At 36.0% G+C, this 24,711-nt stretch overlaps 1 protein-coding gene across 31 annotated transcripts in view; it reads left to right on the top strand.

The window, feature by feature from the left end:
* The window catches only part of KCNMA1 (potassium calcium-activated channel subfamily M alpha 1), a 436,284-nt gene extending 411,873 nt beyond the window's left edge, over positions 1–24,411 (top strand). For 8 of the 31 annotated variants that reach the window (XM_048946538.1, XM_048946532.1, XM_048946535.1 and 5 more), the window contains 6 exons: positions 1,113–1,243; positions 8,766–8,960; positions 10,484–10,602; positions 12,458–12,682; positions 14,780–14,808; positions 20,094–24,411. In XM_048946538.1, coding sequence (XP_048802495.1) covers positions 1,113–1,243; positions 8,766–8,960; positions 10,484–10,602; positions 12,458–12,682; positions 14,780–14,808; positions 20,094–20,248 — 854 coding nt within the window. In that variant the 3' untranslated portion in view covers positions 20,249–24,411. Of the gene's footprint in view, positions 1–1,112; positions 1,244–8,765; positions 8,961–10,483; positions 10,603–12,457; positions 17,955–20,093 lie in introns of those variants that run through there. The other 23 variants (XM_048946547.1, XM_048946539.1, XM_048946542.1 and 20 more) reach the window with 4 other exon arrangements.
* The last annotated feature ends 300 nt before the right edge of the window (positions 24,412–24,711 follow it).

Below are 24,711 nucleotides of genomic sequence, written 5' to 3' on the forward strand. Positions count from 1 at the left end.
TGCAGACAGAATTCCTAAACTTAGAAGTCCAAAGCTAAAATCTGACCAATAGCAGCTGTCATGTTGATTTCTAAGCTCCCTGACTTGGATCAACAGATGGGCTCATGTAAGGATTAGGAGCATAGTCAAAGAATGCCATTGAAAATGCCAAAAACTTTTCTGAGTTTCCTTCCTTGCACAGGACTTTAAATTAATTTGTCATTTAATAAGATAAATATTATTTCAGTGACATTGCTAAGCAGTCCATGCTTTCATGTCTAAGGAGGGCTAATATGGAAATTGAATATGTAATGTAATATTATTCACTTGATAAGTTGATGTCAAGGAAACAACTATTTTTAGTAGTATGAAGTAGAGCCACAGAGCTTAGCTGTGACAATAAAATGCCAGAGAAAGTCTAAATGACAAATATTACTTTGTGCTTTTCTCTAGAGCAGTCCAATATAGATCCTTTTTCACACTGGCTAATACAGAATTTGTGGAAGTGAGGTTATAGAGACAAATATTTGAGCAAAAGGCAGTGCTGCAACAGAATAGTTGGAATATTGTTTATTCATTCAGATAAATGCATGTTAAAGGGATAGTTTATCCTCTTTTGAGCTGTAAATGCATTAACACCAGTCCAGTAAGAATCACAGCAACACATCTAACAGATGCCTGTGGGCTAAATTAGAACTTTATGGGCAGCCTCTATTTTAGAAAGAGGTTTTGACTTGGTGTCTTGTGATGACATTTCACTGTACATGCATGCATACAACCTTAGCCACTATACCTGACCAATACCAGGATTGTTTCAGTATATAGAAGAGCTGTGTGTATCCCTTTTGTGTGCAGGCAGACATTGCCACAAGGCTACTTTTACAGCAAAGGGATAGTCAACTACCAAGAGCAAGAGTCACCTCTCACAAGCAGGATACCGATAAAAAGATTTTTATATGTAAATGCACATTTTCACATCCATCTTGATTTCATTTTCAGTGACGTCAAAGGCACAAGTCTGTGTTTCCAGACATAAGCTGTTCCTTTTTCTTTCTGACTGTGTAATATGTAAGGTCATATACTGGTGACCTAGAGGCACTTTATGATTGTATTATTATGATTATTGTTTTCAGTAAATGATTCAAATGTTCAGTTCTTGGACCAAGATGATGATGATGACCCAGACACAGAACTGTACCTCACACAGCCCTTTGCATGTGGAACCGCATTTGCTGTCAGCGTGCTGGACTCTCTCATGAGCGCAGTAAGTGAACAAAACTTTTTTTTTTTCCATCAGACTTACAGGGAAATAGTAAAAAATGTAATTCTTGTAGTGCAAATAGTCAGGAGAATATAGTTCCTAATGTCAAGAGAATTCCAGAACATTTACTAGAATTTTTTTCTGTTGGACCCAGAGACCTGCATCCAAAACAAAGAAGATACCTAGGACCACAATGAACCCACAGTTTTTAAAAGCAGAGTTTCCTATCCAACTTAAAGGGTAATAGTTTCCAAAAGCGTTGTATCTCCAAATTCAGTGCATTGGTCTATGCTCACTGTACATAACACTGTGCAAAACAACCATATTTTAAACTTTTAATTTCTTCTAGCCCTCAGCAGTACTGTGGGTGCTGCAGGACACTGATAGAACTGTACTAAATACAAAAGCCAATGTGCACATCAAGTGGACTCTACTTTTGTGAAGAGAGGTTGTAATCCCTTTTTCAAATGAATTGTCATATGAATCAGGGCATAAGTGCATGCTGGAACCTACAGATGGTGGCATTTAGTAATGCCTACACTAGGGTTTTGGTTTGCAGCTCTAGTACAGTTTCAAAGCAAACATCTTGGTCATATTCCTTTTCATCCTCCCTTGTTTCATATTGGCTTTTTTTCAGAACAGTTTTGCTCTGTAGGCTACACTTCAGAGGAACCTTAAGCTCTGTTAGAAGTAGCAAGGACATATCCCTTTTAAAATCTGAGTATAGGCTTTCTGAGCTCTCCCTGTAATACAGTTCCATGTTGCCAGCAATCATCTGTTGTAAACCTCGCATAATATTAGACATGAGCAGACTGATTTCTTTAAGAGCCAATTCTGACCTTCACCTAAATTCAGAATGAAGTTTTTTGCTTTTAAGAAAAATTCACAATGATCTTTGTTATTTGATATTTCATTCATATTACAAGTTTACATACCTATTTCATTTTTTTTATTCTCTACTATATTCCCTATACATTCCATCCACAGCTGAATAGTATCAGTCTACACTGATAAAATTTTATTCTAATGCAGCGTAGGAGTTTGCAGTAAACTCAGAAAATACATTTTTTGAAAGTTATTGGCCATGTTTTGCAGACTTAACAAATTCAGAAAACCTAAGCAAGCACATCTAAACTTTGTACCTTCTCTAATTAAAATCTCTATGAATAATATATTTATCATTTTCTCCTTGTAAATGGGAATAATTTAACATGAAGATTCCAAACTGTTATACTGAGTACTGTTTATATACCCACATTATTATCTAAAGCAATGTCTCTGGATGAATCTTTCTGAAGGCCATTTCCAGGGTTGTATTAATTCTTCTGATCATGACTGGCATCCCCCCAAAAAGAAAGCAAAAGGTTGTGGATGTCATTGCTTTCTTGTACAAAGATACATGATCTAGATAACAGAGATTCAATCAGAAAAATAGAGAACATTACTGTTTAGAATTTTTCCTCAGAACTTGTCACATAATCCTCACAATATTTTAAGTTCTTGCTGCCTTTCATAGACTTCTAGTTTTTGGTAACATGTCCCTCCATTTCTGACATTTTTTTCTTCAACAGACTTTTTTTTTCAAGCATTTTTCCTTTTAGGGGTCATCCAAGGAAAGGAGTGTTTCTCAGTCAAACTAATCTACTTGCATTGTATTATCTCATTGGTTTTTGTTTTGTTTGTTTTCTAGAGTATGCTTATTTTTAGGAAATAATATCTATTTATTCTGCCTAGTTTCTACCCAGTAGTGGCAAAGTAAAATCAAAATCTGAAACTGTGAGATCAACAGTTATTTTTTCATCCTATTAGTTACACAGGAATTCTGTGCTGTAAGGAAATAATGCACCTCATGCTGTTCTTTGCCAGCTCATTTTGAGGGAAGAAAATAGTTCAATATTCAATCCACTTAGTGATTCAATTTTATTGTTACTTAATTTTTATAGCAAAGTTCCAACTTATGATCTCTGTTGTTATTTCAGGAATGTGAATACCTCACATGGGCTAAAATACAAATGCACAATGGATTAACTGCTCCATTAAGAATGAATCGCTTTTTACATTGTTGGAGTTTTGTAGTAAAACAGCTATAAGAAAGATTAGATAATAGAATAAGATTAGACAGTGGAATAATATTCATGCATGCAGTATTCTTTCTGACTTCCAGACAACTTAAAAATTACATATGGAGGTTTATGCATAGAAAAAGAGGGGCAAAATAAGTACTGCACAGTAAATCCTTTTGCATGAGCTTCTATGCCAGGTTGTATTCACAAGTCATATTGCTAAATATGGCACTTCAGTTAAACTATCAAGTCATTGAATATTAATTCAAAAGTGTTAAATGGCATTGATTATTCCTGTTTTTTTATAAATGTATTAATATAGGAATAGTGGATTAACAAATCTCAGAAAGTACGGTTAAATTCTGATTCAAATTTGAATACTGGAAGGCACTATCTTCTGCTGGTTTCGTGTTATTTCCTATAAAATGACAATACTGTACACTTCAAATTTGAAGTCATGTTATTTTCTTATTTGAAAGGTAAAAGGCTTAACGAAGTTCACTTTTCAAAAGACTGCCTACAGGCTATCTGGTTTGTCTTCTGCAGCAAAAGCAATATATTCCAAAGCCTGTGTTTCACAATGTGGTAGTTTGAAGATCATTGCTCAGAAGATAATAATGAGCTCAAAAACTGCAGTGTCCTTTCAATGATTTGGTAACAGAGGTCTCCTCAGGCTTCAGCAGAAGTGTATGAGTGTACTCTGTATGAAGACTGCACGCATGGTTCATGTTTTAAGTGAACAGTGACTGCTGTTAAATCATGCCAGCTAAGCATTATTGTCACTCCAAAGAGGCATCTACTGCCATCAGTGACTTGAATGATATATGAATAATTGTAATGTCATAATGCGTGCAAACCCAGTAAAAGAATATATGCAGTTTTTTAGTCTCGAGGTGAGGCCACTCCTGAAAAGCAAAGTCATCACCAAATTGAAAATAATTGAAAATCATTAGATTGGAATGTATAAAAAAGATAGCTTAAGAAAAACAAGGTTTGGTGGTTGTTCTTTTGTTTTCTTTTGTTTTTGTGAACTTTTTCCTTTTCTGGGTGATAATGACATAGTTATAACAGACAATCCTGCGCATGTGAACTAATTAGTTTTATAAATGCAGTACCTTTAAATATTTGCAATGTTGGCTTGAGAGCCAAAGCTTGTCCATGTCTCCTTTTGGTCCTGAAGCTTACACCTAAATAGTGCCAGAGCCTAGAGGCAGGGATCTCCAGAAACAGACTGCAGTTTAACAACCGGTATTATAGAATTTATTTCCTTGTGCTATTACCTTGGGTCTTGCTTTTTCTTTTATATTACAAAATCCTATTCCTTTAAAAAAAAAAAAAAAAAAAAAAAGCTTAACAGTGAAAGAGAACAACAGTTCAAAGCTACAAAGCTACTTTGCTGTATATCTTGTATTCAAGAGTTCTCCCTTCCTCAAGAGTTTCTCATAGTCTCACATAGTCTCATTATGCAGAAAAGAAACTGTTTTAATCTATAATATGGACATTTTGGAACACGAGTCTTGTGCAAGTCAGCAAACAGCATCTTTTAGCTCAAACTGCTCAAAACTTCTTTAAAGTTTGGACAATATTTTGGGAATCAATCCATTTTCAGACACTAAAACCCTGCTGTTACTTTTCTGCTCTTCATTCTATCTGATACACGTTTGTTCTTAGTAGAAGTCCTTGATGTTGGCTTAGTCAGTCTTTATGTTTGCATGTAAATTATCTGTTTATCAGAATTCCTCCAGTTGGAAAAAGAAGTTAAAAAAATTATTTGAAAAAGATATTAAAAAACTGCATGCAGTGGAGGAGTTGCATTCTTAGAATGAACTCATTAAAAAAAAAAAAGCACACTAGCAAACATAAAAAATGGCAGATATGGCTTGGAAAATGACAATTTCAGAGTAATTATAAATGAAAAGCAAAATGCCATTAAAGTTAAAGCAATGTTATTAAAAGATGTGCTAATTTTTGGTTAAATTTTCTGTGAAGGACCAATTAGTTGAAGAGACTTGACAGCCTCAACTGCAAAATATAAGCACTCTGGTAATTATACTTTAAAAAATAATTGAACAAAAAGGAAAGGGTCCCCAAATCATTGGAAAGAGCTACTCTACACTTCAGGCGCATAGGCTAGGTGGCAGTGCTAGCTCAGATATCTGTGCCAGAATTTCCTTGTTATTTGCTCACTTTTAGTGTCTATGATGCATTTTCTTTTTTCTTTATTTAGCCTGTACCGTGTCATATTCTCACTGTGGATGCTGATTACAGTGACACTATGCAGATGTTCATTATAGGGTAAAGTTAATGGCAGGAGCAAACAAATATATTTTCAGCTATGATTTAACAGCCAAGAAAAGTAATTCACTGCCATAACTGAAGAATGTCGTGTTGTACTTTAAGTACAGCAGCACCTTTCCAAAGTGATTCTGTAGAGTGTTTCCTTACAAGTACTGGCATATCCAGGCCATGTACCCTCCCACAGAGCAAGTACGAGATCACTCTCAAATTAATTTCAGTGTATTATTATTCCAAAGGAAATGGATATCAGCTAGTTCAGCTTTTCAGCGTTATAATCATAGAAATCATAGAATCATAGGAACGATTTGGATTGAAAAGGCAAACATGAAGATCAATGTTCCCCAATTCCATACCGGCAAGAGGTTGTAAAGGGAGTATGATTTTTGTGACAATCAAAAGCAAAGAAAGATAGGACTTTCCTGAGGAGTGTTAAATCAAAGTACGGGAAGAAGCAACACTATTTAGCAAAAGATGCCAAGTTACCACTTCCTTTTCACCCATCCTTGCTTGGTTGCAGGTGGACAGTTTCTGGTCATCTGCAGTGCTAACACTATCCATCCTGAAAGCTGGAATCTTTACACTCATTGACAGAAATTGAAGAAAACAATCATTTGGCTGCACTCATCCATCTGATTAAATGGTGACATCCATATCAGTCATGGTCTGAAACCCAAATTAAGCCATTGTTCAAAAATTAATGTTTCCTTCTTTGCTAATAAGTATCTTAGCTTTGCCTTAACATTTGTCTAGCAGTGAGAGGCCTTTGTTGCATGACAACATTCTGCTATGTTGACAATAGGCTGGATTCTTTTCCCTTTTGCACCAGTTTCATTGCAGTTTATGGCTTTTAGAGTTGCTCATGGTTGGCATGTAAGTCAGAATTGGGCCCATCTTTTCTTAGTTGTAATGGACATTGTGGAGGTTAATTTTATTTTATTTTACTTTACTTACTTTTATTTTCATTTTCATTTTATTTAATTCCTATTAATAACTTTATGACAGGTGCCTGCCTTGATACGTCACTTAAAATTTGTCTCTCATTTCTCTGTTTAATATGAGATCTATGGTACAATGAGCAAAGTGGCCCCATTGTAATTTCTTAGTATTTTCTTAGTAGACCATTCTCCAATGTCTCCAACCTCTAGATCTGTCAGTGTATGTCTTTATATATATGAAGTTGGTGTCAAGAAACATTGCTGATTAAACTACAGGAGCTAAGGAATTATGCTAATTATTTTAATTCTGCCTGGTAAATAATATACACTGGCAAAGGCCAAGAAAAGAGACCAAACTTAATGCAGATCTGTCGATTCTGAGATTTTCTTATTTCTGAAAAAGTATAGCAAGTTGCCAAAAGAAAGCAGCTCCGATTCTTACCTCCATGAAATCAAGTAAGAAGTAATTAACTGAAGAATAAATAAGCATTAATACCTGATTGTCTTACCTGTCACCACTGCAGTTCCTGTTAAGCATCATATAATCTTTCCAGACTTTCCTTCTTGCAAGGAGTCACAATGATTTTACTTTATGTTAAGAAAAGTTTGTGTTACCCTTGAATTATTACACATTTCATCCACACATGTATGAGCTGGTTTGAGATTAGCTGTTGTTTTAGAGTAATTCCTCCTGCTAGTATCAGACTACCGTCACAGTACACTTTGTATTTAAAAACATGTACTGCCATACTGAGGTTAAATTAAAATATATGGGAGCTGATATGATGCAAGTATTTGGTTTGGGGTTTGCATGATAATAATAGTATTTTCCTCTCATTTTAATTTTTGTCAACAGGTGAATGGCATATATGCCTATGTAAATAAGCAGAGAAGCAGCTTGAAGTTATGAAATTTCGATGTAACAGTGAAAAATGTTGCCACATAGCATTCATTTTCTCCTGTTTTATCTGTCAGCTCAAGTAAACAATAGAACTGAGGTTTCATTATGCAAAGAAAGAATATCAAAGCAACATGGATAGGGAGCCAGTTCTGTGTTTTGATCTCAGAATAAAACATTTCAACCTGTACCTCAGTTTACTGTGTGTTACAAACAATTGCATTATATGGGAAAAATAATGAATTTCAATGAAAAGTATTATTGAGGTCTTTGCACAACAAGCATTGTTTGAGAATGCAGTATTCGTTTTCATGTTATCTGATTACATTTGGTCCAAGTCCTAAAATCAACAAAAGTCATAAATCTAATAATGTGAATCCCATGTATACTACAGTTAGCTCATTTTCTTTTCATATGCTGCACTTGGAAAGCTTCTGAAAACCCAGACATTGGTGTCATTGTAAATGATGGTGTCTTGTTTTTCTGGTGATCATTATTTTTTGCCCAGTACATTGCACTGCAGATACTTAACTGTGTATCTCTGAACTATACTAGTATACTTTTAAGTGAACTTGAAAGTCATTCATCTGGCATTAAATTAATATTTAAAATGCTCATTGTTTGCCTGACAGACCAGCAATGCTACAGATGCTGGCAAAATGTCAGTGTGGAGTAAATCTTCCCTAATAAACCACACTTACCCTATACCCTAGAGTTTTTTAAAAGGACCACCAGGATCCCAAACTCATCATACATTTATCTGGAATGAACTCAAGATGTTTAATTGATACATGCTTATGTCTGAACACTGTCAAGTCTCGTAATAAGATGTTTAGTACAATACCTCAGTTAGACTGCTAGAGTCCAGCCACAGTAATAAGTAATGACATTTGCAGCACAAAGGCAGCTCCCCAACGAATTGGTGACAAGAGTAAAAAGGCAATCTAGCCTGTGTAAGCTTTAAATGTGGTCTGAATTTTACAATTACATGTCCTAAAGCCCATTATTAGACATGAAGGCAATGAGAAGGAGAGCAGTCATTGCATCACTACTAACGCCAATTATAGGAAACATAAATCATTCAAATTTTTGTACTTTAATAAAAATCAACCAGAATTGGTGTTTAAAAGGAAGGATCTAGTATAGAAGCCTAATGGGATAGAAGAAAATAGAGTAATTGGAGGCTGCTGTCTTTTCACTTTCTATATAAAATTATTTGAAGAGACAGCCAAGAACTTTAAACAGCAGAAACCCAGAAAAGTTGTAATTTGGATGTCTTCAGTTGTGACTTTAATGGTGTTTGCTTAAAGAGCTTTCTTTTATCTCTGCAGACATACTTCAATGACAATATCCTCACACTGATACGGACATTGGTAACAGGAGGAGCCACACCAGAGCTGGAAGCACTGATTGCTGAGGAAAATGCTTTGAGAGGAGGTTACAGCACGCCCCAGACACTTGCAAACAGGGACAGGTGTCGAGTTGCTCAGTTGGCTTTGTACGATGGGCCATTTGCAGACTTAGGGGTAAGAGCATGAGACACATGTAGGACCAAAGCTGGTATGAAGTCTATTTATTTTCTGTAAGAGTGAATTAAAAAACTATCGTAGTGCATGATTTCTGTTAGTTAGTTTCAAATAATAAAGCTTTTAGATGGCTTGACACTTGAATACGTGGGGTGTCAGGTTTGCTCTTATTCTTTTTAAGATGTTATATGACTTGCTAGTCTACTTTCCTGAGTATTTCAAGCAGAGTGAAAAGTCCTATGGCTCTTCTTACTCATTTAAAGATATGCATGAGCTGACTTGGAGAAAATAACCGTCCTACTAATAATCCAGTCTATATATGAAAATATCTGTACCCTTATTGGGTTTTGATGAGTTTTTTTAGTCTCTCCATAGAGCTTTAATTTCTTCTAATACACTTATTGTCTGGCAAACAAAACTATAATGTTTTTTTGTTTGTTTGTTTGTTTCTGAATGGACTAAAATACTTGTGAAATCCTAGTTTTCTGACACTTTCACTCAACTGTCCTAAGAGGAAAATTAAAATTTTAAAGTAGAACATTTTAAAAAAATGGCATGCTTGGATAAAGTAGTATTTAAAAATGTTTTCTGGGCCAAATCTTGTACTCTTCTTGAGAAACACCAGATTAAGAATTAAAGCCAATGAGAACACACAGATGGAGGTAAAAAACCTGTCAATACCTGTAAAGCTCCATTCATAGTTGAGACTAGTAGCTCATCAGAACATGTGGGCACTCAGAATAACATTTTCACAATTAAAATGAAAAATACCAGTCCAACTGCTGCTTTGCCAGATCTTCAACTGCATTGTGTCAATGAACACTGAATGTACTGAACACTCACCATTACTTAAGAATATTTTAAATATACAAATTATCAAATATAAATTAATGCTTTTGCTACTCAAGGCAATAATTTTATACTGCTTATGAAATAGGCATACTTATCATCACTATTTTAAAGTGGGAGATCTGTAATTATTTAACTCTTCAGATCCCTTGTTTTGGTTGCTCTCCTCAGTGAGTTTGTCAAGATGATAACATGGCTGCTTCCTAAAAGGGTCACAAATACTAACAATTTTAAAACTATAATTTATGTAATTTGTAGAATTATGCATTCTTTAATACCAAAATTTGCATTTCCATCTTAAAACAGATCATTAACTTTTGCCAGTTTAGTAACTTTGCATGGATCTAGGCTCTCCAAAATAATGATCACTTGAAGTAATTACTTATTTGAAGTAAAACATTTAGTTTATTCATTTGCTTTGATAAAAGACTCTCATTTGTGACACAAACAGGCTGTCTATACATTGTCATTTTGGTACAAACTCCTACTGAAAATCTACTTCTCTGTCATGGTTTTAAATAAGAAAAGAGGAAAAAAAAAAAAAACAACAGCAACAGTGTTTCTTCTTTCTTTTTTTATTTTTCTTTTTTTCTTCCTTTTTTTTTTTCTTTTCTTTTCTTTTTTTTTTTTTTTTCTTTTTTCTTTTTTCTTTTTTTCTTTTTTTCCTTTCCTAGGATGGAGGCTGTTATGGAGATCTATTTTGTAAAGCACTGAAAACATATAACATGCTTTGCTTTGGAATTTATCGATTAAGGGATGCTCATCTAAGTACTCCCAGCCAATGCACTAAACGGTAAGTGTGATCTTAGAACATCTCTCTCACTGTTCTTCATACTTCTGGATGAGGATATCCTAATGCCTGTAAGAAATCTAAATAAGTAGATTTCTCCTATTTTTTTTTTTTTATATATAATTTTGCAGCAAAAGCTAAATCTTTGAATACTTTGTGGTAACACTTTAGGGAATTGAAGTCATAGGGTTTTTTTTGAGATTTTGGAAAGGGTCCACAGGAGGGCAACTAAGATGATCAGAGGGCTGGAGCACCTCCCCTATGAGGACAGGCTGAGGGAGTTGGGCTTGTTCAGCCTGGAGAAGAGAAGGCTGCGGGGTGACCTCATTGCAGCCTATCAATACCTGAAGGGAACCTACACCCAGGAGGGGAGTAAACTCTTCAAAAGGGCTGACAACAGCAGGACTAGGGGAAATGGTTTTAAGTTGAAGGAGGGAAGATTTAGGTTGGATGTTAGGGGGAAGTTCTTTACTAGGAGAGTGGTTAGGCCCTGGAACGGGCTGCCCAGGGAGGTTGTGGATGCCCCGTCCTTGGATGTGTTTAAGGCCAGGTTGGACGGGGTCCTGGGCAACCTGATCTGAATGTGTAAGTTTGGTTGGAACTACATGATCCTTGAGGTCCCTTCCAACCCGGGTGATTCTGTGATTCTGATTCTGTGATTCTGTGTTTTATATAATCACCATTTCCTCCCATAAATGTAGATTCCTCTGTTAATAGACTGCATTTTAACTATGGTAAAACTGAGGCTGAACTCAGTACTTTGAACAGAATGGATACATTTCAATCTTTGCAACCCAAAGGCTATTTGGCAGCTTACTTGAAATGTGCACCCACTAGAAATATGCACATAAACCCACATCAGAACTATCATAAGTATGCCATCCATTACTATTTCATTCTTTACAAAAAGCATTGGCTAGACATGGCAATAAACAATAAGCAACACTACATCCCACTGAAGTGGTTTCATCCATAACAATTTTGATGGAATGTTTAGAAAAATGATTTTCAGTTTAGATTTACTCTGTACTTGCTTTATTTGGGATTATTAGTTGAATTAATAAGTGACTATAGTCTCTGAAGCAGTTAAACCAGATATCTTGCTAACATTGAATTTGAAAAGAATTTGTGTGTTTCAGAATTCTTACTCATTCCTTTCTTATAAAGAAAGTTCCTATTGCTCAAATATATTGTTCAAATACAACGCATTTATACACATGAAAGATTTTAGCAGTAAGATCTAAAAGCCTTTACTGTCTTTGAAAGAGGTTTGGTTGCAGGTGGGGGATCATTGAGGTTGACAAAGTTTTTATTTCAGGCCTGTATATGTATATCTATCAATATAGGATCCTTGTATTTTTCTTTGTCATGAAACTGTGGTCATGAAACTGACCACAAAGGTGAAATGAAAAAAGGAATTAACTTTACTTATTTTTCCTAACCTGTTTTATGTGTAGTGGTAATACGAGCAACAGTTGATACTATTATATTATATTTAAGTAAAATCCAGCTTTAAGTGTCATTTCTGGTAGGTATATTGTTTTTTGTATCAGTTTACTAGAGGCAATGCATTCCAAAGCAGCTAGAGAAAGGAGGATAAGCTGTATGCTGTGCTCTCAGAAAAATCATGATGTGGCTTCCTTGGAGAACATCCTACTAAGTCAACATATCTGTTCCACTAAGCAAACTTTCAGAGTGATATCTGACATAAGATGGCATTGAAAAAAGTGTGGTATTATGTGAACTGTAATCATGTACACATTCAAGAAACAGAAATCTTTATAAATGTTCATGGGATGTCCATCTCTAGAGGAAATTTTTGGTTGAAATCTAAACATTCTTCCCTCTTTCTTTGCAGTTATGTTATCACAAACCCACCGTATGAGTTTGAGCTTGTGCCGACAGACTTGATCTTCTGTTTGATGCAGTTCGACCACAACGCTGGCCAATCCCGGGCCAGTCTTTCTCATTCCTCCCATTCCTCCTATTCTTCCAGCAAGAAGAGCTCATCAGCTCACTCCATCCCATCAACAGCAAACCGACCGAACCGCACCAAGACCAGGGATTCCCGGGAAAAACAGAAGTATGTGCAGGAAGATAGACTTTGATATGTGTATCTGCTCCCACTGTGTGTGAAACTTGCATTCACCACCCATTCTCCCCAATTAATGTTTCCAACAGTAATGTTCCCTGTTTTCCCATGGAGCTCTCCCTTTTTGTACACATATTTTGCATATGTATGACAGTGTGCATGTGGTTGTCATTTTTATTTCACCACCATAAAACCCTTAAGCACAACAGCAACAAAGCAGACGGACCAAAAGTTATTTATAATACTAGGGGAGAAAAAAATCTAAAACTAATAGGCACACTGAAAACATAAATAACTCACTGCAGTTACCTAGATATCAGAAAATAGATTATATTTAACATGAACACTTGTTTTTGGTGTTAGACTTACACAAAAAAAAGTCATTTAGTGCAGAAGTGTTGATGTATTTTGCAGTAGGTTTTTATAACTGCATCTACAGGAGTTGATACATTTATATGAAGCTTATGAAATTCACCTATTGCCAAAAAAAAAAAAAAAAAAAAAAAAAAAGCCCACAAAAACAATAGCACACCTACTGCTTTTTCACTAGCTAAGCTTAAATTATATAGCACTTGTGCTCTTTGTATAGATTATTGTTAAGCACCTGCTGTATACCAAAGCAACATCAGGGACTTTTCTGCTTCTTTGAAGACTTTCTCTAAAATACTAGCATTTTGGAGTTAGTGTTTTTTTTCCCTTTAACATTGACATTGTCTGGGCATAGAGTTGTAAAACTCCAATGGTTTAATTTAAGTTTAGAAAGAGTCTAATTGCATATTAAATTATTATTCTGTCTATTTATACTGCCACATGAATAGCTATATTTTCTTTCACTTTTGACATTTGGGATAAAAAGCCATATGTATCATAAATATTGGATGTAAGTCATTAAAAATTGCCTTGCTGGGACTTTTACGTCTTTAAAAGGTGAATTAGTCACCTTATGTACAGAATAAATAATGTTCAGAAAAGAGCAAGCATTTTTCTATGCTTAAGTATCAGTTCCCAGGGGACTTTATTCCTTTCCCCAGATGGTAGTTTAACTTTTCAAAGGTAGAGTGGTGGTATAAATCTTCCAATGAGAGTCCTAATTTGCAAAGATCCTCCAGAAATCCCAAGCCATGTTTTAGCCAGTTCTTTTCAGCAGGTATGCCAGTACATGGTAAGCAGGAATACGTGGGAGGACAACTGAGTGCCTTTAAGATCTGTGAGCTTCCTTCCCATTTGGGAAGAAAAGATGCTGTGCCAAAATGGCTAATGAATAAGCAGAACAAGAGAGCTGGGGTGGAAACATACACTGTACTGAGGCATCATGTTCTAGGCACTTGTGTATTCTCACCAATGACTCACCCAGCCAAACAGAGCTTGTTGCAAGAAGTTACATAAAGTAGAGGAAATAAACCTATCCTAGGGAGCCACAAAAATGGTACTTGAGGCTTATTTTTAAATTTCAAATGCCAACCTTCTGAAATCTAGAAATAGTTCTAGGCTTTGTGACGAAGTTCCCTGGGTGATGGGTAGGAAGGCTGGAAACTTGTACCACCTTCACTCTCTACCCAGCAAGAAAGCATGCAGAGAGAAAAAAAAGAAAAAACTTGGATATGGGAGTGATTAGCATTGCATCTGCCAACCCAGACAAGGTGCTTTTATGGTTAGTGTTGTTTTTTACCTTCCCCTTCCCCAAGCATGGTAATTTTGAAGATTTGCTTGCTGTGTGAATTGACAATGAAGCCAAGCACTTTTACTGACAAAACCTGTAACCATATAAGTGGGCTACAGAGAGCCACTGCACAGTATTAAGCATAACAATTGGAATACAGTATATATGTGTGTGTGCATTCAAATGCAGCTGTGAGTCCTGTCAGTGAAATATGTTGCAAATTTTGGTTGCTCACCTACAAATCAATATATTACAGTTGCTTTTGATCATAAAGACAAATTCATGTTTTTCTTTTTGCAAAGAAAGTTACCGTGTTTTGCCCTGAGAATATTTATTTCTATAAGGATGTGCCAGTTAAAGTGCTCTACAGGAAATATGACAATTTAAAAGCATTGTAAAACTTACATAGCTTACTTCTTTTTCTAAAGTGCAACAAGGATGAATAGAATGGGCCAAGGTATGACAATTAATGGTTCTGCATGACCTAGCAACTGCTGTGGGTTTCCTTCTATAACTTTGTCCTTGTGAAAACTTGTGGAATTAAACAAAAAAGTAGTTAAAAACTTTATTCAGTTACTGGTTTGTTTGTTTCTTTGTTTGGTTGTTGTTTGTTTTTTTTTTTTGCCTTTATTTTTCCCTCCAATCCAGAAGTAAAACTGGCTGCTGCTGCTGCTGCTGCTGTTGCTCAACCCTGTTTTATTTTTATCCTCTCATCAGCTTGCCTTTCTAATTGCACGTGTCCTCTTATAAACATCCAGGTTCCTACTCAATGAAGATGCCTATCCTGGTGCAGACATTAATTTCTCATTCCTCATTCCAGCTCCTTTCTTCCCCTCTTTTCTCTCCCATCCCTTGTGTATGTTCATGAGCATCTTTTTATGTTGGCAATATTAACTGAAGATAATGGAGAACAGTTATGCATTTTGGAAGAATGTTAATGGTTTTGACACCAAAATGCATTCCCATTAATGTTTTATCTGGTTTCCATTTAGTAGAGGAAGGAAGGGTGTTAATATGAAGCCAGTTGTCACCTACTAAATAATAATGATTTTATTAAAAAAATAGTAAATGTGCAGCTCAAATAGGAGACATATTAACAGTCTACATTAGAGAAACAATTTGTCTTCTTTGTGAACAAAAGAAGAATGCCTAATATGGGTGAAAATCTAAATTCTTTTGATCATCCTGAAATCTAATTTTCTTCTGTCTTCTGATCTTAAGTCTGCAGAATTAGTTCTTACTTTCAGTTATTCCATTCAATTTTCACATTAAATATAGTCATACAGACCAACAGTTGTTTATTGAAGAGATGAAGATGTTCTGACGTGGATATACTGATGAAATTGGAAGGCTGGTCATTAAATGTAGAGGATCTGGCACCTTGCACACCTAAAAGATATTTGGCATGAGCTCCCACTGGTGGAGTCAGACATTTTCCATTCTCAAAGGTAGAATTTGTTTTGCAACCTAAAAAAACAAAAAAATCAACAAAAGCAAGTCCAGAATAGTATTTTTGTCCCAAAATTTTAGCTGCCTAGGACCAAACTAAAGGCCTTGACAGGGAGCAAGAATAATTTCTTCCTTCTCTTTTCCTGCAAATTACTTCCTACCTACCTCACATAAAATATTCATCTGCCAAACAAGAATTTTAAAGTAGGTGGAGAAACTTTTATTTTTCTAATAAAGGAAGAAATTGTGCAGCAGAATTGTTGGCTTAATTTTAAACAAGTGAGTAATTTGTGGGACAACCCAAATGCATCCTTTTCAGCCTCATTTGAAACTGGTGTCACGAAATAAAAAAATACGAATCCTTTTTTAAACAACTGTAAGGTAATCTGGGATTATGGTGAGAATACAGACTCAGTAAAATTTAGCATCATCTTTAGCTGGTACTTTCTTCACCTCTGCCCTATTCAGAAGGTTTTTCACAGTGACATTTATTCAAAGGCCAGAATTTTTAAAGACAGGGAAAAAAAAACCAAACAGCTGTTTGAGAGAACTGTGAGATTGTTATAGATGTATTGAACTAATCTTTTATTTTTAATTTTTGATTTATGCTTCAAGGAAGTCTTACACAAGTTATTAGTACTTATTTATTTTTTTGTGATGCAAGCCCTTAAGACCTCCGTGAATGCATTTGGGTGCTGACAACCCATAACAAATACAAGTATATGTCTGAGAAGAAGGTGATTGTTTTCAGCTTTGTGATACTTTTGAAGTTACTTAGACATTCCAAAGTCTCTCAACTGATGGTGTCAAAAGGAAATCCATCAAATAGGGTAGAAGGATTTGTATGTCTCTTAAAGAGCTTTTATTAAAAAAAAAAAAAAAATTCAACAACAAAAAAAATATTGAAAACTAGGCTTGTTCTCAATGTAACGTATGGTTAGGATCAGTATGCATGTGCCAAAAAGGAGAGAAACAGACAGGACGCAACAGAGGACTACCCACATTCTGGTGGATAAATCAATAACTGCAGTCTTGATTTAAAAAAAAAAATAGTCTAGACTTTTAAGGAAAAAGTGTTTTTGTAAGATGTGTAAAGATCTGTGCTAACACTGTAAACATAACAAAAAAGACTTAAAAGTGTGTAAGGGATTCAAGAAGAATATTTAGTAACTGGGAACAGAACACATCAGATGGAAAGATGGAGAAAGTCACTCCTCCCATTTCAAAGGTAAGTATAGTGAGTAATGGACTTCCACAGCAGTTTCATCATTATGTTATTAAAGACAATTTGGACAGTAGAAGAAGGACAGGAGAAATGAAAAGCCGGGTCTAAGCATTGATGCAGGAGATGGTAATGCCTGGATTAAGGTTTCAGTGCTCGCAAAAAGAAATTTAAAAAGCAAAAGAAGTCAAAGAAAATAATCTACAGGTTTCTGCATTTACTAATTATCTTCTGTATTTATTACTTGCCGGGTGAAGGCATGAGGAGACTTGATGGTGTCAGTTTCTAAAGATCGGCTCCCTGGACATGAGTTTTATTGTAAAGATTAACATATAATTACCTTCTTCTGCAGTTCTGGGGAAAGCAGGGGCAAAGCAAGTGCTTTTCACTTGCTGCTGAACAGCACGCTGCTGCTCATCCTTAGCACCAGCACAGTTCTTTCCCTTCTTGCTCTGAGATTGCATGAATTTGCAGCAAGTTCTGTTTGTAAGGAAAATTTGTGTACTGTATGTTCAAAAAGAAGCTAGAGATAAAAGTTCACAGTGCTTAACTTGCCTCAAAATCATTTTAAACACAAACCATTAGAAAACTGTTAGTTTGAAATTGTTTATGTGATCTTGCAAGGCTTTTAAAACATGATAACCATCACACTTTACACCTCTCTGAAAGGTTAGTTTAATCGTAGATCACATAAAATTGGTTTTCACAAATGCATAATGGTTCATGTGTCACACTTGAACTAAATGGTTTTTTAAATGGAGCTGAAATTATTTTGATGTGTACACATTCCTAGATTTTTTTTCCTACAACCTTTCTTAAACCAGCTCCCATCAGGAGCCATTCCCTTAAAGTCTCATTAATAATTCAGATGTTCTGATGACTTTAAAAGATCTATGGAATTGAGGCTTTTTTTTTTTTTTTTTTTTTTTTTTTTTTAAACTGCTTGACAAAAAGATAAATGAATGTAGAAAGAAGCAGTAGGAGTCTGGCAAGCTGTAGATCATCTCTGAACAGATTGTAACTTTATCATTCTGTCAGGAAGAATAATTTAGAGCACTTAATCAGTTAGCTTCAGTGTGCAGGATGTAACATTATGAATTCCTATCGTCCAATCTGTTCAAATCAAAGGGAACTTAATTATAATAGGTAAGAGAGAGAGAGAGACATGGGAAAGAAAACATTGCTCAGACTCAGGCAACTTTAAGCAGGTAGGAAAATATTTACCTTCATCCAAAATGAGTCAGATATTTCCCAAAAAAGAAAATCATATTTTTAATAATGACAGGAAAACCAGTGCAGTCATTCTATTTCAGTAATCCCCATCAAATAATGATGATACAACTCCTTTCTATAATTTTTAAAAATTATTATAAATGCATAAGCACATATAACAAATATGTCAGTAAAAATAATGGATTAGCTTTCCTGAGTTAGGGGTTGGTTGCTGGGGTTGGAATGTCATAAGTAGATGCTTAAAATCCACAGCAGGTAAAAGTGACTGAGTAAAGGGACTCTGGAAATTAATCCCCTTCTTCAGAGCCCTAACTTCACAGCTAGTTGCTTATTTTTACACATTTGTGCCTGGATAGTTGTCTCTCTTTCTGCTCTTCCAATTTCTGTTCTAAGCTCTGCCTCCTGAGCTTGGTCTGAGATGAATTATTTTTTTATTTTTTTATTTTTTAAATAAAGGAGCACCCCTCTCTTTCCCTGATTTGAGCCCTGAGATAGCAGCATTTCAGGGGTAAGCTGAAGTGCTAGTTTGTATTATGCAGTGAGACAGTGAAGCTGCCAAAGCATTCTGAGTTTCCCACAGGGATGAGAAGTATTGCATAAATGTAAGCACAGCCACTCTGATGTAGCATACATTGAACATGGCATGTAACAATGAAAATGCCACAGCTGCAGAATCCTATCCCCAGCATCATTTGAACTCATTGCTCTGCACACCCACCTCTGGAAACTGGATAAGGAGAGAAAGAGAGATGGGTGAAGGAAAACCCTGCTCACAATGTGTTAAAGAACAAGCACCTGATGACCATAAATTGCATGATGATGAGGAGTCTTTAAGTACTCAAAGTACTTAGGTATCCTGCAAAGCTACATACCTGCCATTAAGGAATGACACCAGTGTTAGAACTGGCTTAAGGAAATCCTTTCTTTGTTTTGTGAATTTTGTGAAGCTTTTGTACATACCTGCATTATGAGCAATGCAGAACAGCGGCCATAATCCTATGCAGTGAGGGAGTGGCTGCAATGTTATAATTTCTCCTTCTCCCAGCCTACCCCAGAGCAGTGCCATAAAACTCTTCCCATGATGATGGAAACAGGCTCTGCGCAAACATACCGAAGGGCTGGTGGCCCCACTAATATCTTAGTAAACCCTTGCTTCCCATGCCTTGCTGTCATGTATCACAACTAATCAGTTCAGGATTGAGCCTTTACCACCTGCAGCACCAGGTAGATTGCATCCTCCTGTACAGGGCAAAAACCCACAGCCGGGCTGCTCAGTAACCATGTCAAACCCATGCCATGTCCTCTGGCACCAGGATCTGTGAGATGTCCTTCAGGTCTTCCTCTGCATGAGTGTGAACACCTCCAGGCTGAAACAGGACAGAGAAGCCCCCCAGCTTTTGGGGTACTTCTCTGTATAGGACTCACAAGCTCTCTTCTGCACAACCTTTACCCCACCTGCTCTCCCTGGCTTCTCAGTTTAGCCTTTTATTTGTACTTATTGTATTTTTTTTTTTTCAATAAATGAATCAGAGGGCATTCACTTGAGCATGAAAACAAGAAGAACTCTCACAACAAGCAAACTGTCAGTTTTGTTTAACTTCTATCAAATGTGCAAATGTGTCATGCTCCATCCATAAAGACTATTTTCAGAGGTATTAATCTAATGCACTGTATCGCTATTAATTAGTCAAAGTCACTTTCTATTGATTGCCTTTTCTCTATAAACTTTACTGACTGCTACCCCCCTCTTTTTTTTGGTGTTTTTGCTTCTGCGTGCTTCACTAATTAAAATTCTTATTTTCCCTCCTTATTCTGTCTCTACCCATTTTGCTTCTTAGCAGAAAAGAAATGGTTTACAGATGAGCCGGATAATGCCTATCCCAGAAACATTCAAATCAAGCCCATGAGCACCCACATGGCCAATCAGATCAATCAATACAAATCGACAAGCAGCTTGATACCACCAATCAGAGAAGTTGAAGATGAATGTTGACTCCGAGGCCAGAACTATTTTTTTAAAGCCTGACAAACTTCATGAATGGTGATGTGACATTTATTCCTCTTACATGCTGAACCACTGATGGAGAAGTTACGAAGGGCAAGTGTAATGGAAAAATAAAGTAGACAGATCTTTGTTTGTCTGCCTTTAATATTGCTTCCACATATTTTGGAAACTATTTCATTTATAAATGAACATAATCAGAACTAGTCATGTATAGCCTCTAGCATTTTAAATTATTTTTATTTATTAGAAAAAATATATTTTTTCTTTTTCTTTTTTTTCATTGTCAAGTATTTTCCCTTAAAAAAATTGCATATGTGGCCAGACTCCTAAGAAATATTAGAAAAACAACCACACCTCAGTCTTTGGCATAAAGGAGAATGATGGTCACAGTAATAAAGACATTTAATTAAGGGAGACAAAAAATACATTTAAAAATAAATAAATAAAGGTCCAACTTGTATTTTAGTAAATCAAAAAAAAAAAAAAAAAAAAAAAAAAAAACCAGAAAAAAAAATAGTTCACGTACATGTTTCTTTACTGGAGGATGTGTATTTTGTTCAGCATTGACACCAGCTCTTAATAAACTGAACTTATTTATTTTCAAAGTTGAAAGTCATATTTTTGTATGTGTAACATTCTGTTGAGAAGTCCTTTGTTTTATTACCATACATAGCTCAACTCCATGGCCATGGTCAGGTCCAGCCACCCCACACTGAGCAATCCCTGCAGAAGGCGTGCGTCTTCTGTGACACTAAGCATAGCAAACACCACCCTGAGCTAGGGACATGGCAAGGTGCTCCCAGATAGCACTTGTTACAAATGGCAAATGTGACAATTCTGTGCTGCCTGTTGGCCATCAGCTGTCGGCAATTCCAGGCAGTTCCTCTTCTTTTGCCACCTATTACAGTGCTTTAAGGCAGGGTGCATAAACAGTGCATGAACTCATAAGGCATATGTCTTCTCATCGACCATATTTTGTTGTTTTCTTACTTCAGAATTGCTGATGGTCCCATATCTGTCCTGATCAGCCATGAGCTTTATCTCCAGACCTTTGGTAATAGCACATACCTCAGTGGGAGGCACACTGAGATTCCTTCGATGAGTTCAGGTCAGAATAGAAACATCTGGCTTAGCTTCAGTTTCACAATCTCTCAACATAATGTTATCAGTTGACTCTTGTACCAAGCAACATCATCTTTTAACATTTTTTCCCCTCCTTTATTTCTTTCTTTCATTTTACTTTGCTGGGATACCAGATACAAAAGTACAGAAATAACCAAATCAAAGTACAAGCAATGAATGTATCTATAATGTTAACTTACAAAAGGCCTTTGACAGGTGCCTTTTGTGCCAGCAGTTTCACAAAGTTGCCAACAAGCTTTACAGCCATCAGACAAAGATGTTTCATATCTGTGCTGCAGTATCTATTCACCCAAGCATTTGATGTTCTAAATGATTCAGTAATACTCTCTATATCTCAGATTAGCAACATCTGACACGACTGTGTGAATAATTAAAAATTAAAAATTAAAAAAAAAAAATAGGACTGTGCTACTGAGGATTAAAACAAAAACCTAGGACCCAATTATCAGGAAAAGCAGATTTCCATTGTGCAAGTCAACTTGAGGCTTTGTAATTTTGCAGAACTGTGAAATACCACAATAAAACACACCGTGGTATTTTTATCTTTAGAGAAGTATCAGTGAATCAAACAAATAAAAAGCAGATGATACTAATTTATTGTGAAAACAATTATGTCCACTATATAATCCAACATTTAAGCTAAACTATCTCAGCTTCAATGTTTGTCCACTGGCTGCAGTACAAATATAGCCACACTACCACCTAACAGGCTTTAGTCTGGAGTGACTTCTTGGACTGTGATTACTTTGTTGTTACATTTTGTAGAGTAGTTATTTAAACAAAAACAACAGGAATTGTTATACAGTATATGTAAAATTGGATTGTTTAGGATATTTCACTCTCCTGCAAAGAAACAAAACAATTTAAGCAGTTTTTTGTTACAATTATTTAGACTGTGGTTATCATATTTCACATTCCCAAAACAAAAGACAATTCTGGTGAGTTCTTCCAATCTCTGCTACTTGAGCTATTAACATGCTGTAATCTGCAACCAGTTTCTGTGTTGGGTCACATTAAGCCTTTACTTTGAAGTCAGTGCTCCTTTTTCATTTATGAACTGCATTCATACTAACCACAGTGAAAAAAAGCTGGTCCTCCATACGGGAGAATTTCTGAAATGTATGTTTGGTTTCACATCTGTACACAAATTATCTTTTTTTAGAAGACTGCTGTTTAATTGTATGTGTACATTATCATAGATGGTGCCATTTCTGAATATCCTTCCTTCAGAAGTGAGTACTCAAATTATAATAAGCACTAATGAATCAAACACAATAGTCCTCCATCACTAAGGTTTGTGCGTCTGTCCAGTTTAACTGTCATACATCAAAATGCCATGCTGCCATCTGTACACAACTAAAGGACAAGCTCTGATCACTCTATATGTAAAGGTAGGAAGACAGATCAATAAACAAAGAGCAAGAAACAGAGAAATACAGGTATAAGTACGCTATTTACACTTCCCATTTGTGGAAAGCCTAAGAGTAATCATTGATCTTTATTTTCTCCTCTTCTTGGTGATCAGAGACTCAGGACTGGTTTCTGGGAATTAGATGGAGGGAGGTGTAAGTGGAAAGTAAGTGGAAGTCCAGTGGAAATCTTTTGCTTAGAGCCATTAAACACCACAATAAGGTCAGCACCAATGCTTCGAAATATCATATATTACATTAAGGCAAGTGGCTGGAAAAGTGGCCCACGTAATAGGTGACAGGAAACATGATGATTGATAGAGAAATAAATTTTTGAACCTCTTAAATATTTCTCACCTTCTGTCAAATGAGAAGAGAAAAAATTGGATTTTAACTTTCTCATTAGTTGCATGCAAGATCAATCCAGGCTAAACAATTTTTCTTAAATCAGGTATTGGATTGTGTGTGCACATGTGAATGTGTGTTCGCATATGTATTGACGTATATGTGTTGACATATATATCCAAGTATGGATACATGCACACAGATTTGGGGTTTGTCTTAGCCTTTGCTACCAGCCAGAATCATCACGAGAAGCATGGCATTATGTTTTATGGAGGGGTGAGGAGAAGACATACACAAAGTGAAAGGAAATATGTTATTTATGAGCTAGCGTATGGAGAGCTTGTACCTACCAGTCTTGCCTGGTTTGAGCAAAGAGAATCTGTATGTTGGTTGGCAATTGTCTGGTGTTGCAGTGACAGCACAGTACTGACCCCTCCTCACGCATGCACATGCTCACCTGCTTGCGTATGGCCTGCAAGCCTACAGGGCTCTGTCTATTGTCTGGTATTTTAATTCAGCACCCAAAGCTTTGGGCAAAGCACCATGCACATCCTCAAACATCCAAGCACAACAAACATGAATGTGGAAAAAAGATGTTTAGAACCTAAATATGATGCTAAAGACCTCAATGTGACTGTTTTACTGTTGCTTGTAAGGTGATGGGTACACAATATATTTTTTGAAAAAAAGGAAAATGCTTATAGAAAATATAGAGAATTCAATTATAGAAGAAATGATTCAACCATTTCCTTGAATGTTACAAAGATTTTCCAAAAATGTCACCCCTATGTTGACAGCTGTTGTTTTTTCAACTCAACAGCTCTGGTCATATGGCTCAAAGTACAAGCTTCTTTGTCCAGGGTATTGTTATGTACTACAAGTACATGGACAAGGTCATTATTCTGCCTATGGTATAAAGAGACTCTGCAAGCCCTGCTAGTTCAAAAGACAGGAGCATGGGGACAAGGAGTGAGAGTGTGTCAGTGAAACCCAGAGCATTCCTAGCTCACAGCTATTCCCTATTTATGTTTGATGGGAAAAGAAGCATTACTTATTCAAGGTGAATACCATAAAATTAACAGTGATGAAGCCCTTACTGAGCCCACAGATTTCTGAAAAAAGGTGCCAAGCATTCACCAGCTTACAGGCTGCTGCAGTAGATGCGGCTGTACAAAGTTTAGGCCACACTAAATCTCTTTTTCCCCCCATTTTTCATTTATTAAAAAAAAAAAAAAAAAAAAAAAAGCAACACAATCACTCAAATATGCATGGGAAAAAGTGCAACTGTAATTGGCCAAACACAGAAAAGAGAAAATGTAGTTTGTATGTAATTTGCAATGAGACACTGCAACAAGAGCATTTGAAGTTTTTATTAAAGTTTGACAGATAGTAAGGAGAGGTAGTTGCTATTGGTGAGGTGGTTTTTTTTTTTGGCAAAGTAGGAGTATTGTCATTTCTTGAAGTCCTTATAGGGAAGGAAAAGGAAGGGAAAGAGTAAGAAGGTGTTCTCATTCACAGGGACTATTTTTGTTGGGTTTTGTATGTGTGTGCATC

This window comes from Lagopus muta, chromosome 5 (genome assembly GCF_023343835.1).
Source record: "Lagopus muta isolate bLagMut1 chromosome 5, bLagMut1 primary, whole genome shotgun sequence".
In the NCBI taxonomy this organism is placed as follows: domain Eukaryota; kingdom Metazoa; phylum Chordata; class Aves; order Galliformes; family Phasianidae; genus Lagopus; species Lagopus muta.